The sequence below is a fragment of the Anolis carolinensis genome, chromosome 4, assembly GCF_035594765.1.
Source record: "Anolis carolinensis isolate JA03-04 chromosome 4, rAnoCar3.1.pri, whole genome shotgun sequence".
In the NCBI taxonomy this organism is placed as follows: domain Eukaryota; kingdom Metazoa; phylum Chordata; class Lepidosauria; order Squamata; family Dactyloidae; genus Anolis; species Anolis carolinensis.
In genome coordinates this window covers 98,289,333-98,306,375 of record NC_085844.1, presented here as the reverse complement: position 1 = coordinate 98,306,375, position 17,043 = coordinate 98,289,333, and the positions used below count along the sequence as shown (strand labels likewise).

The 17,043-nt window shown below is 38.2% G+C and overlaps 1 protein-coding gene and 1 long non-coding RNA gene across 12 annotated transcripts in view; one reads left to right on the top strand and one right to left on the bottom strand.

Annotated features, from left to right (window-relative positions):
• Positions 1-17,043, top strand: part of ctnnd2 (catenin delta 2) — a 932,891-nt gene that overhangs the window by 824,798 nt on the left and 91,050 nt on the right. For all 10 annotated transcript variants that reach the window (XM_062979377.1, XM_062979381.1, XM_062979376.1 and 7 more), the window contains 2 exons: positions 10,949-11,066; positions 16,360-16,545. In XM_062979377.1, coding sequence (XP_062835447.1) covers positions 10,949-11,066; positions 16,360-16,545 — 304 coding nt within the window. The remainder of the gene's footprint in view (positions 1-10,948; positions 11,067-16,359; positions 16,546-17,043) is intronic.
• Positions 11,497-13,028, bottom strand: LOC134298621 (uncharacterized). Of its 2 annotated transcripts, none has more exons than XR_010005720.1 (3): positions 12,756-13,028; positions 12,050-12,135; positions 11,497-11,607 (listed from the first exon to the last, which is right to left on the bottom strand). It is a non-coding gene; the product is annotated as an uncharacterized LOC134298621 (long non-coding RNA). The 2 variants fall into 2 exon arrangements; XR_010005719.1 differs by having other exon boundaries at positions 12,050-12,121; positions 12,756-13,018.

Genomic DNA, 17,043 nt, shown 5'->3' with positions numbered 1-17,043 from the left:
TTTGAATTTTAAATTCTACAATGCTATAATTGTTTCTAGCCTTTATTATACATATTAGCAAATTGGTAATGGATAAAAAATCTGTTCTGCTTTGCTTAAAAGAGAAGCAGACAAATGCTAGAGATCTGTGGGATACACAGTTCCATGCCAGATATGGGGAGCCACTCCAATACCATGCCCCTGCCTACCTTCCCCAGAAGAATGACAGAAAAAGCAATTCCGTTATTCTTTGTAGAGGACAATTTTGCCTTGAGCATGTTTTGAAGTCATTTTTGGTTTGGGGAAAAATCCTGTAATAGCTGGGAGATGGCTGTTGGGTTCATGGTGGGCCACAGTGGGTTCTTTGGAGTGCTATATGAGCCTCACTTACCGACTCCCTGCCCAGCATTTTAAGGCAAATAATAACAAATATTTTATTTTTAAAATGTGGCCAAGAACCTGCATTGTGAGTGATATGTGTATCCCATAGCTGCAGTCTCATGGTCTCTATTTCCCAAACCCATCTTTAACGTCATGTAGGCAGACAAACAGATAGACACAGAAACAGAGAGAACCATTTCCAGGTTGCTGAAAATAAAATTGTGATGTACACATGATCAAAAAAGTGAGTTGAAATGGCATAAGGCATATTTATGACATCACATCCTAGAACTTCATCACATGAGAGCCCCCCCCCCTCATTTTTATGCACTTCTAAAACAGTTCATAGACGAAGTACGATGGAGCCCATCATAAGAGGCAGATAGACTTCCGTCTGTCATCCATGGTGTTTCATCAGTGAACTGTATCAGAAGTGTGGAGAAACAGGGGGAACTGAAGCCATCTTCTGAGTTCCTGATGCACCTGGAAATGGGAGAAAGCACTTAAGAACATGTGAGACAAGATCTATCAGATTTGCCCATGTTGAATTGTTTCAGTGATGTGGACGAATGGTAATTCTTCAGAATGGTGCCTTGGGTCTCCTCTAGAATAAGGAGATTGAGAAAAATGAAGGCGCCCAGAAGTGGTGTCTGTCTTAAGAACGGTGTCTCTCTCACCCCTGCTATTTATATTATGCTTAGAGACACTTCTGAACAACATAAGAGACGACAAAACCCTGACAGGAACGAAGATCAGAAAAGATGAATTTAAAGTCCGTGCCTTCGCTGACGATCTGATTTGTATTATAGAAAATCCACAGGAGAATATAGAGAGATGGATGATAAAAATAGAAGAATATGGAAAGGTCTCAGGGCTGCGGATAAACAAAAAAAAGACTATGATATTGACTAAGAATGTCTCCAAAAAAGGTCAAGAAAAAATCAAAGAACTAACAGGCCTCCAGGTTACCAACAAAATTAAGTACTTAGGGATAACCCTAACAGCGAAGAATGCCCAACTGTTGAAGAACAACTATGAAACAAAATGGAAAGAATTAAAAAAGGAGATGGAAAAATGGAGATATCTAAATTTATCCCTAATGGGCAGAATAGCAACTATCAAAATGAACATACTCCCCAAAATGTTATTTCTTTTCCAAACAATTCCAATATTAAGAAGTCCACAACTATTCAAGAACTGGAACAAAGACCTCGCCAAATTCATCTGGCAAGGCAAAAAGCCAAGAATAAAACTTTTAAATTTAACAGATGAGAAAAAAAGAGGAGGATTCGGCTTACCCGACTTAAAATTATATTACGAAGCCTCTACTATGGTATGGATCAAGGACTGGGCCAACCTAAAGAAGACGAAGATCTTGACATTAGAGGGATTCGACCTTAGAGGGGGCTGGCATTCGTACCTGTGGTACGATAGGAAAAGAATTGAAAAGGGCTTTGGAAATCACTTTATAAGGTCAGCCCTCATCAAAACGTGGGAAAAATATAAAAATAGAATGTACCAGAAAACACCTCTATGGGTATCACCGTTAGAAGCGATACAAAGAAGAGAACTAGCCTGGGAAAAATGGCCGACGTACAAAGATGTATTACAAAAAGTAAACGGTAATTATACTCTAAAAAATCAAGAAGAAATAAATAAAACATTTAAGAATGTATCCTGGTTCCAATACAGGCAACTTAAAGAATCTTTCAACAAAGACAAAATAATAGGCTTCAAGGAGAAAGAATCCTTTTGGGACAAGATAATTCATTTAGAAAAGAAAGAAATGGCAAGGATATATAAAGTACTATTAGAATGGTCGACGGAAACAGAAATGGTAAAGGACTGTATGACTAAATGGGCCTCCAACATAGGTCATCCAATAAAAATGGAGGATTGGGAAAGAAATTGGAATAAAAGACTAAAGTACACATATGCATATGAAATAAAAGAAAACTGGTATAAAATGATGTATCGCTGGTACCTCACACCACAAAAATTGGCAAGATGTTATAAAAACCTACAAAACAACTGCTGGAAGTGCGAAACTCAGGAGGGATCCTTTTTCCATATGTGGTGGTCTTGTAAAATTGCAAAAAAGTTTTGGACAAAAATTCATGGGAAAATTCAGGAAATATTAGGAATAAAATTCCAAATGAAACCAGAATACTTTCTTTTAGGAATGCCAGATTTTGAAATGGATCTAAGCAAAGACATACTATTCAATTATATGGTGACAGCAGCTAGAATGATCTATGCCAAAAACTGGAAACTGAAAGAAATACCCCAGATAGAAGACTGGCTTTTGAAATTGCTAGACATTATGAATATGGACATTTTAACACAATACCTCAAAAGGAATCAAGGAATACCAAAAAAATCAGCTGACTGGACTCTACTGAAAAAACATATTAAATAACAAAAGAAGAAACCCAAATTTCCAAAAACAAGATTAATATGACTAATTGGGCGGAGGTGTTAAAGACAAGACACGTACATCTTCAGATGAACATTTGGTCTTTATTCTTCTTTTTTTTTAAACCTCGATGCAAAAGATCGGAAGCGGACAATTCTTCCCTCCCACTTTGGTGGGATAAATGTTTCTTTTCTTTTTTTTTTCTTTTTTCTTCCTCTGCTCTGTTTAGGTTTGTTTTGCCTTGTTTAGGTTTGTTTTGCCTTGTTGTTGTATATATACAGGGCTTCACCCTCATCTTATTTTCCTACTTTCCTGTTCCACTTATGTTCTCCTACTTTCAATGTAAAGGAAAATAAGCACAGATGGACTACTATGTATGCTAAATGGAACATAATGTGGGTTTGTTTGTTGACCTCGTTCGTTTTTTCTTTTCTTTTTTTTCTTTTTCTTCTTCTTTTATCTCCTTCTCTCTTTTTTAATGTATTCCCAATACTCAATAAAAAAACTAAGCAAAAAAAAAAGAACGGTGTCTTGGGTCTTCTTTGAGTGGAGGAGAAATTTTGTTTTAACGTTATTTTTAACTTTTTAAAACTTTGTGTTTCTAAATACATTACAATGGTACCCTCGGTTTCACTTCTGATACAATATACAGTAGAGTCTCACTTATCCAAGCTAAACGGGCCGGCAGAAGCTTGGATAAGCGAATATCTTGGATAATAAGGAGGGATTAAGGAAAAGCCTATGAAACATCAAATTAGATTATGATTTTACAAATTAAGCACCAAAACATCATGTTATACAACAAATTTGACAGAAAAAGTAGTTCAATACACAGTAACGTTATGTTGTAATTACTGTATTTACTAATTTAGCACCAAAATATCACGATATGTTGAAAACATTGACTACAAAAATGACTTGGATAATCCAGAAGCTTGGATAAGCGAGGCTTGGATAAGTGAGACGCTACTGTATAAAAATCTAAGTGGATGATTGAAGTGGGAGGAGGTGACCCTGTGTGATTAAGGGTAATAAGTTCTCAATCTTCTTTAAAGATATAATGCCAAAGAAGGCTATACTACATACAAGCAGACAATTTCCCCTGCTTTCCCATGTTTTTACCAGCTCTGGGATTTGCCTTTGTGAGTTAAGGCAATCTGAAGCTGTGGCTTTAGTAACAAGTCTTCATTAAGGACCGGGCTGTGGCGCAAGCTGGAAAGCAAGCCAGCTGCAATATATCAACAAATCACTCTGACCAAGAGGTCATGAGTTCGAGGCCAGCACGGTACCTGCGTCTTGTCTCTGTCTCTGTTCTGTGTCATGGCATTGAATGTTTGCCTTTATGTGTGCAATGTGATCCACCCTGAGTCCCCTTCGGGGTGAGAAGGACGGAATATAAATGCTGTAAATAAAATAAATAAATTAAGGTAAAGGTAAAGGTTTCCCCTGATGTTAAGTCCAGTGGTGTCCGACTCTGGGGGTTGGTGTTCATCTCCATTTCTAAGCCGAAGAGCTGGCGTTGTCCCTAGACACCTCCAAGGTCATGTGGCCGGCATGACTGCATGGAATGCCATTACCTTTCCGCTGGAATGGTACCTATTGATCTACTCACATTTGCATGTTTTTTAACTGCTAAGTTGGCAGAAGCTGGAGCTAACAGCGGGCACTCACTCCGCTCCCTGGGTTTGAACCTGGGACCTTTGGTCTGCAAGTTCAGCAGCTCAGTGCTTTAACACACTGAGCCACCCCAGGCTCCTTAGGATCTTCATTATTTGCCATTAAAAAAACTTCCTCAATAAGATCTTTAAAAATTATCCCAAAGACGTGTCATGCAATATATGGTCTGTATGGCCTGATTGCGAGTGTTAGCATGGGATCTTAAGTATACTTATCTGTCTGGGAGTAAGTCCCATTGAACTCCAAGGATCTCCTTCTGCATATGCCTGCATGGAAATGCTCTATGTGAGTGAGTGAGTGAGTGAATGAGTGAGTGAGCCAGCCATACATATTGAAGGGCACTTCTAGGTTGCCACACTTCTAGAACTATGGTAGTTGTGACAGCATACTCAGCACTGCCTGCCTTGTGATACCCATGGAAGAAGGGAAAGAGTGCTGGAATCACAGCTGCTGGGAGTTATGGCATCAAAGTGGAAATGCAAGCAAACATAAGTAGCTATGTCGAAGGCTGTCATGGCCGGGATCACAGGGTTGTTGTATGTTTTCCGGGCTGTATGGCCATGTTCTAGAAGTATTCTCTCCTGTCGTTTTGTCCACATCTATGGCAGGCATCCTCAGAGGTTGTGAGGTATGGAGAAACTACCATACCTCACAACCTCTGAGGATGCCTGCCATAGATACGAAACGTCAGGAGAAAATACTTCTAGAATATGGCCATACAGCCCAGAAAACATACAACAACATAAGTAGCTATATTAAATCATGCTGCATAGTGTTTCCCCCCAAGTTGAAGTCATGAATTTAAAATGATTTCTTGTGTGGATTAGAGTCCCATTATTGTTCTCCCTTCATTGTTCTTCTTACCTTGCCTTGTTAATGTGGAAATTCACAAAGTATACAGGTCATACATTTATAGAGGGCATGTGTTAATAAAGGCTCCCAAATTCTCTAAGAACTGTCATTTGTCCTTCTTCCAATTCACAAAAGGTCCAGATATTTAAATAAGCCAATTTACTTGATTGTGCCTTATAGGGATAATTGCAACTTACAATATTGAAGTCTCAATATTGACTGATAAGCTGAAATCTAGCATGATTAAATAACACATACTTTGGCAATCAAGTTGCTATTGTAGTGAAAGGCAATCAAAACTGCTGAATTATGCTAGATTGGAAATGTCCTGAAAAAAATGTCATTAAGGCATTTTTAGGTTTACTTACATCACATTTGTTGGATTTCCTTTTTTCCCAAAGAGTAATCAAATAATAGAAAAAGATATTTAGTAATTTAGTAATATCATTTTAAAAACCTATGCTGTCAAAACACAACACCTTCATTTCAATGGTTAGAATATCTATCAACACTCAGTCACTTGAGTATACTAGACCTAAATTCTATTAAACTTCACTTATTTTAATGGAAGAGATTTAAGCATGTCTCTTTAACTTCTAATCAAAATTAATGTGATTTAAATTATATCCACACATGTGATTGAGTAATGCCCATAATTTTTTGTTTTGAGTGCTGAAGTGTGGGGTTTTTTCCGGTATTTTTTTAATCTAAGCATATACTAACTGGAGCTCTCGGTGGCACAGAATGTTAAAGTGCTGAGTTGCTGAACTTGCAGACCGAAAGGTCGCAGGTTCGAATCCGGGGAGCGGAGTGAGCACCCGCTGTTAGCTCCAGCTTCTGCCAACCTAGCAGTTCAAAAACATGCAAATGTGAATATTTCAAAAGGTACCACTCCAGCGGGAAGGTAACAGCGCTCCACGCAGTCATGCCGGCCACATGACCTTGGAGGTGTCTATGGACAACACCGGCTCTTTGACTTAGAAATGGAGATGAGCACCAACCCCCAGAGTCAGACACGACTGGACTTAACGTCAGGGGAAACCTTTACCTCTACCTATAATAACCAAAGTTCAAATGTTATATGTTGCAGTAACAGTGATTGATTAAAACTCCAGATTTTATCCATGTTCTTTCTGATTTTAGTTTGGAGAACTATGTACATCAGTGATTCCCAAAGTGGGTGCTACTGCCCCCTGGTGGGTGCTGCAGCAATCCAGGGGGCGGTGATGGCACCTATTAGGAGATGGGGGTGGGGCCAGGGGAGGGGCGGGGCCTCTTCCCAAGTGCCAGAGACAGGGCTGAGCCCCTGAGGCGCTTGTTAGGACACATGGGGCGGAGCTAGAGGAGTGGGCGTGGCTTCTTCCCAAGAGCCTGAGATAGGCCTGAGAATCTATATCTCTCCTGAGGCGCTTGTTGGGACACAGAGGGCGGAGCTAGGGAAGGGGGCGGGGCCTCCTTCCAAGAGCCCGAGACAGAGCTGAGCCTCTATACCTCTCCTGAGAGGCCTTTTAGGACTAAAGAGCGGGTCTAGGGCCGGGGCCGGGGCCTCTTCCCAAGAGCCTCTGTATACCTCCCCTGGAAAGGGGGCGGTAGGCCAAATAAGTTTGGGAACCACTGATGTACATTGTGTTTATCACAAACAAATGTTCTGTCAATTGCCTGGTTTGATCAGAGACTATTTATACCACCTTCCCTTGTTGATTTATTATAACTCTGTATAAAGTTGGAAAGAATTGGAACAAAACCTATGACTTTCAATCTGTCTAATGCGCCTCATCTTACCAGTAAATCACTTTTCCCAGTAAAAAGGCCATATAGAATAAATGTAATCATTACTTGGGGGGGGGGGAGAAAAAATATGACACCATCATAACATTGTTTGAAAAATTCTTCTTTCTGTCTAATTTCAAGAAGTTTAGATTCAACCAACTATAATTCATGGAGCAGATAGACAATCAAAGCCTAGTTTGTAGAAGTTTCCTCTCCAGAAACAAATCCTGGCCCCAGTCATTGCTGCTCTGTTTACTGTCTTACCAGTTGGCATCAAAATCTATTTGATACATACCCTGTTTCCCCTAAAATAAGACATCCCCAGAAAATAAGACCTAGTAGAGGTTTTGCTGAATTGCTAAATATAAGGCCTCCCCTGAAAGTAAGACCTAGCAACGTTATTGTTTGGAAGCATGCCCACCGAACACAACACCAGAGCATGCAGGATGTACCATAAAGTGTTGTACATGGAAATATTGGTAGTAACAATAAATTCTTGATAGGATTCAGTTTGTCTGGTTATGCTGGTTTATGATGACAACTACTGTACAGTATATAATTAATGTTCTTTTTTTGTTCAACAATAAATGTGAAGTCTTCTTCATAGAAAAATAAGACATCCCCTGAAAATAAGACCTAGAGCATCTTTGGGAGCAAAAATTAATATAAGACACTGTCTTATTTTCGGAGAAACACGGTACCAAATTGTTAAAGAGAGAATCTCCAGTTTGGTGATAGTGTGATATCCCCACCCCAGAGATTTGTTATAGTGTCTACTATGATACTTGCTTCTCTCCTAATGTGAGGCATGTTGAAGCACTTCCCTTAAATAGTAGGTGCTGGGAGACAGAAGTAAGGTGCTGAGAGAGAGATAGCTGCATGCTACACAGCCTGACCTGCATCCCTGTCTTCAGGTGTTGGAGGAAAATGCAGCTGCAAGTGTAGTCAACTTGTATATTTGTAGTAGGGCACTGTCAGGTCTTTCGCCTGAGGCAAAAAAACTAATGTTGAGCTTAATTGTGCAAACTTCAAGAAAACAGAAGACCAAATTTGGGTCTCTATTGATCTTCCTTCTTCTCACTTAGCTTCCAGTTCTTCACAATCATCAAAGTAAGATACTTAGAGGAAGAAAAGGACTTTTATCCGATCTAAAAACTATTATCTTTTTATCCACATACACAAACACATTATGGCCACCCAGGTCCATAAAAACACATTGGGAATCTGGAAATGTAGCATTAAGTAATTAGTCTCTTTTGCTCACCTCTATTCTTTGTGACTATAGAAAAAAATTCTAACTTCCACCTCCACTCAGCCCATTTCTAAATTGCATGTTTGAATATGCTCTTTTTGATTGTACTTATAGGGAGGAAAGCATTGAAGGCTGTCGATGAGAACGTTGTTGTTGTTAAGTGGTATCAAATCAGCTCTGACCTATATCAACCCTATATATAGGGGACTTCCGTGGGCTTCTTTGTAGTGTTCAAGCTTGATTTGCTCTCAGATGATTTGCTCTTCTCTTTTGTGCAACTCGGGACATCCACAGAACTCTTTTTCAGCACTATATATCTAATGAGTTGTGGATCCCCTCTCTCAATTTGTTTGAGAAGAAGCTGTTATCCCATCTTGAAAAGATTTCTGGGGTTTTCTGAAAAGTAATCTTGTGGGCTGTTTACTTTTTCAGAAAACCCCAGAAATCTTTTCAATTAGAGAGCATTAATATTACTAAATTATATTGATACATAATCCCTACCTAAAAGTTTGGCATAATGAGCAAATTAAGTCAACTTAACGAACAGTATGTTTATATTGCTCCAAAATATTGTTTTATTTGGGTAGAGAAGAATGTTGATGTATTGGATGTGTTTGACTTACAAGACACATGTTGGTAGCTTGGACATGCAAGGCAGTACAAAAGCCACTTGCTGCTAGATTCTTGATCAGGTGGGATAACTGCACTGGGTTTGTTTGTTTGTTTTTTCGTCTTCTCATTGTGATGTCTCTGTGTGCTTTCTGTATACATAAGATGTCACATGAAATGTCCTCAGACATTTTGACCAGTAGCTCTTCCTTAGCAAGTGACAAACCTTCTATATTAATAGACATAATCATTAGCAATGGTCTTGATAATGACCTTTGGTGTTCATCCACTTGTGGAGGGGAAAAAACACTCATCCGATTTAAAATGTTTAAAAGCAATGCTTTTGGGTTGGAAAGATTAGCCGTTTACAAGAAACGTTGCCCAGGGGACACCCAACTGTATTTACTCAGTCTTCAAGGAGGCTCTTTCCGTGTGGATGTGTCAAACCTACACTGGTTGATAAACTCTACGAGCTAGCTGGCATTGCCCCCCCCCCCCACAATATGCAATGGAAAGTTGCTGCTAAATGTGAGAGAAATAAGGTTGAACACTGTGAAAGCCATCCACTGCATGTCTATCAGCCTCCTCCCAGTAGACTCAAATCAAGAAAAAGCTTCATGAGAACCATCACTCCTCTTAACTTTCCCCCAACAACAGCAAGAGTATCCCTCTGGGCAGCTAAACCAGGAAATCCCAATTGGGTGGCCTCCCATGAGGGTCTGCCTCCAGGGGCAAAACATGAATGGGCAACTTGGAAGTCCCTGAACAGACTCAGAGGTGGAGATGGCAGATCAAAAGACAACATGGCAAAATGGCACTACCTAAAAGAATCTTCCACCTTGTGTGACTGTGGAGCAGAGCAGACAACTCCGCATCTGTATGCTTGTCCGCAGTGTCCTGCCTCCTATACAGAGGAAGAATTGTTTGAGGCTACAGACAATGTGGTTGCTGTTGCCCGTTTTCGGTCAAAAGATATTTAACCATTTGTGCTCCTTCTGTTTTTATCAGTTTTATAGTAATTTATGCAATGCTTTTGATACAAAATAAATAAATAAACTGGGTTTTTTTTTTAAACTAAAAGACTGAATGGTTGAATAAATTGAAGGAATTACTTTTATGGCCCATTTGACTGAAAGATCAAGAATTCAAAATCATAGTAGTTTCTATAGTTACATTCTATATATTAAAAAACATCAATACCTGTGCATTTAAAGATATGGAATGTCTTTGCTATTGTAAATATCATGACTAATAATACTCAGTTTACTCAATACCAAATGATTTGGGAACTTACAACTTGCGACGCAGCAGAAGAAAGCAGCCCACTGAAATTTTCACTTTATAAGTTGATATTATCTTTTCATGCCATTGAAAATCCTAATGGTATGAAATAGAGCTGAACAGAGAAGTTCAGAAATATTTTCTAGTTAGTATTTTATTGTGATAAGTTAGTGAAACCTGAAGGGATAATGTTGCCATTTGTGTTTAATACATTTTTTTCTCTGTTGTCAATTTCTATGTAATTTTTCTTGACTTGAACACTTGCATATTTTAAAGTGATTGTGTATAAATCTCAGTTTTGTTAAATATAATGATAAATATATATAAAATCAAGGTCACTATCTAGTAACAAAGTATATTAGTTTCAACATCATGAAGTACTAAAAGCTAAAGCACCTTCAGGTGGATAATTTCTGATATGTTACAGACTTCTTGGGAAATGGCTAAAGTAGAACAATTGAAAATAACGGTCACAATGCTTGAAAATTTTCAGTTTTACATGGTACTTTATATCGTGAAGTCTTGTAGAAGAGTGCAAACATTTATATTTCAAATTCCCAAAACTATTATGTTAATTAGCTCATATTAAAAACTTCTCTGAGATCATGACTTTTGGATTATTTTCAGCAAGAGCCAATGAGCTTTATTGGTTAAAAAAAACCTTTTGGATGTCTGTTACCAGCAGTGAAGAGCAAAATTCCAAAAGATTGACCACTCTCGTTTTCTTATAGGAATGTCAGCTCTGCTGGAGAAGAAGCCCGCAGAAGAATGCGAGAGTGTGATGGACTTACTGATGCATTACTGTACGTGATTCAGTCTGCTCTAGGAAGCAGTGAAATTGATAGCAAGGTTTGTCACCTTACTATATACAGATACAGAGTTATGTATAAATAAGCACAAGACACCAGTGGATGCACATCATTATGGAGGCACATCTTGCAGACTTGTATACTGCTACAATTGGCCCTCCACATTCAAAGCTTTGGCTTTGCAGATGTGATTGTTCATGAATTTAATTAAAAATATTCTCTTTATGAATTTCTAGGTCCTCTAGGATGATTCTATGGTCAACTTTCTCCAGTCACAAAGAAGGTCCTCCAGTGTGATTCTGTGGTCAGCTTCCAGTAGAAGTTAACCATAGAATCGTGCTGAAGGGCCTAGAGATTTCTATAGAGTTGTTCTCTAATGTAAAAAAAACAACAGAAAGTTATTTATTCAGAGTTTTTCACTTCCCCGAGGCTCTATGCCTCTAATCATAGCAAATGTGAAGGACTGGGTGTTTAGGTTAAAAATACAGATCTTTATTAACTCTGTACTTTATGGATCTAATCTTCTCTCCAGTTCACTTCATAGCAGGAATGGATATAACGCAGCCACCCAGATGTTGCTGCTAAAAACCAACAACAGTTGCTAAAATTAGTCATTGCTTCCTTCAAGAAGGAAATTTGTGAAGTATTACATCCCTACCCGTGTGCGCATAGGGAGGTTGAGACATTATATTTAGCTCCCCATGATACATTATTATGTTTATGTTACTAACAGGACTTGCCATAGTTAACATAGTTCTGGCAAGCGTTAAGCAAGAACTTTTATATTGACGATTCATTTCATTGTTGGGCATCAAGAAGAAAGGGCTTAACTCAGAGATATAAAGATGCTACTTTATCTATAGAAGCTGCATATGGAGATATTTGTACTTTTCATCTTTTGAACCAAACAAGTAGAAACATTAGATGAAATTACTAGCATTTCCTTTTACATTTTATATTCATGTTTGTTCTGTTCTTTGTTCCTTTTCAACTTTTCACATTTCAAGGAAGAACAAAACTTACCTTTCTTTACTGGAGAAAGACAGCATGTCCTCAATAGAATATTCTTCCTTCTGTGAAATTATATATGCATGCCTCAGTAATAGGTGCTTTTTCAGATTAAACTAAGAGAATAATCAACCCTCAAATAGTGGACATTAAAACAATCCTGCAGTCAGAATAAAAATGAAATGAGCCTGTTTCATCTGCACCAAGAAACATTTCCTTTTTTCCTGTCTCCAGCAGTGAAGAAAGTAAAGGTGTTTTAGCTTCATTAGCTGCATAGAAGCCAAATTAGTGCTTTGATTCAAAGTATCTTGAATTACCTACCAAAACAAAAGAAGGATTGAAATCCCTGAGAATTGAGTTTTCTGAAGTTGTTTTGATCAATGAAATCCGGACTGTTACTTCATATGCCATCAAAAATAGGGAAATGTGGGTATTTTTAAACCTTTCTAGCTTTCCTTTAAAGATTCCTTTATAGATAATCATTTTAAATTAAAGTTTTCTTTTTCTCATAAGAAAACACGACACATACCTCACAGATGAAGTTAGAGGGTTGAGAGTAACAGGGAAGAATATTAGACAGGGTGAGTCTGCACAGTCAGGCAAGAAAATCCAGACTCACCGTGAATTGACTTCTGGCTATCCTCATACTACCTCTGATACATATCAGAGATTTTAGAGGGTTAAACTAGCTTTGCCCTGCTTCAGCAGAGTCAAAGGATACTTCAGAATATCCTACAGTCTGGACAGTTGGATCAGGTCCAGTTCAGACCATTCCACTGTCCACGTGGAATGCCAGCACCATCATTCTTCATACATTCATCAATCAGGGAAAAGGAGATGGATCAGGATCATATCACCACCGCTGCTGCTACAACTCCATGTGAGCACCAGGCTGTCACAGGTGCCCTCTTCTAACATCGGCAGAGATGACTATGCAACCAGGTCACATGGGCACCTCTGCTGATGTCAGAATGGATGCCCCCCAGCAACCAGGAGCTTGGAGCTCTGTGTCCGGCTGGGAGTGGCAATGGTGACACATATGGTGGGGTGACTTTTCGCTTTGGACAACTAAATTGAAACTTTCTTTAACGTAACTAAATATTTCTATTTCCTTTGATGTAAACATGTGCAGCAAAATTGGAATAATATCAAATGTTAATCATCAGAATCTTTTGTTTCAAAATGATTTTGTTAATTTTTAAAGCTTAGAAATTTAGCTGCAGCTGACAGGAAAAAAGCTGAATTTTAAATGTCAGTATAACATTCTCTGCTAAAATATTATTGTTGTAAAGTACTAAATATCTTCATGGTTTGTATAAACAATAATTCTATGCAAAGATTTTTTCCACTTCTGTTAAAACAGAGGTCACTATTCTCTTCTCTTACCTTAAACTAATCTTACTTAAGCATCTAAAAACAAATTAGGCCAAACTGGAACATTTATCAGTGTGGTCATATACCACTAGCTAATAAAACTATGTGCTAGGGGTGTAATTCTTCACTGTTTCTTCTTGAAGGTAATATCAACTAATTTCAGCAGTTCTCTTCCTGGTAGCAACAAAACATTCAAAAACTACAGAGTTTTTAAAAGCTATTTGTAATTCAGGATTTATTTTGGGCAACATTTTCTCAGGAAATAATAATTCAAGATTTCAAGTTTTTCTTTCTACTGGGGAATGTTGCTGTCTATATAAATCAACCTTGTGTTGTTGTTTTTTTTTTACACAAACTGAATCTTGAATTGCAGGATTTTCTGTACAGGAAGGAATGTTTCAGTGCAGAAATATTATATTCTGCACAGAAACATGCAGCATACAACTTTAACATTCACCCTAGGTAAGAGCCATCCTATTTGCTGCTGATTGGTTTCACTTCGAAGAGCCTTCAAAATAACCATGCAGACTTCTGGGAAGACAACCAGTACACTGAGTTGGGAGAATGGCTGGTTTTATATGCTTCTGTGCACCACCCATTTCACAATGATTTGTGAAATTGTAGGCAAAAGCAGCCAGTGTGAATAGGTGTTTTTTAAAGCATAATGTACATTGTCCTACTTGTGTGAGGGTATCACAAGTCACCTCAGAATTCCTGGACACTTGTGCTTGTGGATGACCATGATCACAAGCTGTTTCAGAAGTAGTCCAATCTGAAACCTGATCCTGCTGGACAGAGATCAAATTTCCCAAGCTTTGTTTTAATTATTTATGAATACAAAGAGTAAACTACAAACAATTCTTGTATGAACTCATATATACATCTAGACATTTTAGTTGAAAAACTGGGTTAGCTTATCCATGGATCAGTGTAAATACTGTCCCTTAACTCATATCAAAAAGTGAAACTACTGAATTCAAAACATTAATCTGTCTTGGAAGAAGCTAAAAGAAGCACCAGTCACTGCTACTTTCTCCACTGTGGCTTTTTTAAATGAATGGGTGAAAAAATGGCAGTGGCAGCAGTTCTTTGGCATTTCCCTCAAAGGAACAGAAGAGATTGATGTTTATTTTAGGTTCTAACAGGATGGACCAAGTTCTCATCTTTTGCTGCTCTACTCAGAGAAGGCGGTGGTTACTTTTTGTTAAGAGTTCAGGTACACTGTTAAATCTTTTAAAAACGGAATCGCCCTCTTCTCTGAGTAGAGTGGCAAAAGGCCTTTTTAAATGCCTGGGTATGAAAGTGGCAGTGACAGCCACGGCAATTGTTTCCCTGAGGTGATGCTGGAGCTTTTTTTCTCTACAGGATGACCCTCGACTTCCACATGGAATTGTATCAAAATCTAAAATCTGCCCTCAACTTATATATAATGTAGACTTATACATGAATACATAAGGTAGTCTGTGACAGATCTGTTAATTAAAATTATATGTACAGTCTCATTCTTCTCAGCTGTCACAACAAAAGCAAATAAGTCACTACTGAGGTGTCTTAAACTATTTTCAGGTTAATTTCAAGAGTTGTTTCACTATATGTGCAGAGCAGTTTTACAAGAATAAACTCACACATTGTTTCATGATTGTTTGGAGAAATTAGATGCATATTATAATAGTTGCAAAGACAGAAAGAAGTCCCCTGAAGGAAGACAATATGGGTCTATTCCAGCTGCTGCAGCCAGGAAAAAAAAGTTTATTGTACTTCTTTGGGGCAAAAAATGTCACAGTAAGTGACCCATGTTTTTGAACCATAATGTTTCAGGCAACGAAGCTCCAGGCATAGCAACTCATTTTCTCGCTCCAAAAATCTTACTGTCAAAAAAATTGGATGAAATGAAGCCCTAGAAACTCTGCATATGATAGACAGGAGGTTATCTGATTGTCATGAGATTAGTTTCCGTGGGGTAGAGTAAAGGTAGCCATGTTGGATGAAAAATGAAGCTTGTGCAGAGAGATTAAAAATACTGGGGGTAAATCTGATCTGAGGTTGTGCAATAAAATAGACAATGGCTGGAGCAAGGCCCTCACTATCCCATCACAGTTACTATCCCTATTCCCTGCCTAGAAGCCTGAGGATAGTGTTTCATTTAGCCAGGCCTACCATTTGTTTTTTAAAAGCCTACCCACTTTAAATGAACACAAGGAAAGGCAACCCCATTTTAAAGAAGTTTGTCAGTTTTTTCTTGAAGCCGATTTCTATATTTCATCATGATTTTCTTGTAAAAGAGCAAAGGCTGTCTTTGAGGTTCTCCTGTATTCTGTGTGATTTTTCCATCAATCTCAGAGACTAACTAAATTGCAAAACTATTGTTTTCACTGCTATAAAAGTATTTTAGGAGCTTAGGTAGTTGAAATAAGCAGCTTACATGATGGATGACTCCCTAAAACACACTTGGCTGTTTCATGGGGTTTTCTTGATTACAAATCCCAGAAGGATTCACACAGGAGATAAACATAAGACCATAACATAAGTAGCTTTTCCCCTGTGTTGAATTTGTAATTAGTGCTTGTAGATGTCTTCTGAAATTTGATCGGCACTAGTAATCACATTAAATATTGACAAAGGCTCCATTCTTTGAGTCAGAAACTTTTTTACCCTTTTGCATGCTTAAATGGAGTTGTTAGATTTTTATAGGCTTAAATCAGTGGTTTGGAAGTTGCATGTGTTTATGCACAAATCTCTCGTGTGGACTGCCCTACCACCATGATGGACATATGAACTGACCATTTTTAGAATCAGATTTTCTGAGTTCTGCACAAGATGATTGGCCACAGTAGGGAGCAAATAGACCATTTTAGAATTTAGACTCAAAGTACATAAAAAGTCTATTAACTTTTTCAATGAAAACATGACTCTTAAAAGGAACTGTCACTTGTTTTTGCCTTTCCTTTTAGACCGTTGAAAACTGTGTGTGCATTTTAAGGAACCTCTCATACAGACTCGCTGCAGAAACATCTCAGGGACAGCAAATGGGGACCGATGAACTTGATGGTTTACTTTGTGGTGATGCCAATGGAAAAGATGCAGAAAGTTCAGGATGCTGGGGCAAAAAGAAGAAGAAAAAGAAATCTCAAGACCAGGTACTGAAAATTACTTGCTGTAGCAAATATATTAGCACTAATTTACTAGCAGTCATGATAAAATTATGGAGTAGGTTGCAATAAAGATTTGAAAGTCTTCTCTGACTTCCACTACAAAAAGATAAATGTTTGACCTCTTTGGGAACCAAGTACAAGTGAGGTCTAGAGCTACTAAGCATAAACAAGAAACACATCCTCCCACAAAAATACAAATATATAAGTCCTACAAATACTAACACATCTGATTCAGATTTGTTTGGGTAGATTTTGCTCTAGCTGGGATTCAACTTATGTAGAGACATCTAATAATTTGTCAGTGTGGAGACCATTTAGCTCCCATGGTTTCTGGATTAGATGAATTACTAGGTCCATTTCAGAAGGGTTTCAGGCCTAGCTGTGGGAGAAAAGCAGTTTTGATCATCTTGGTGCCAGCGACTGGACAGCAGGAATGTGTTCCTCTTGGTTCTGCTGGACTTCTCAGCAGCTTTTGATATCATT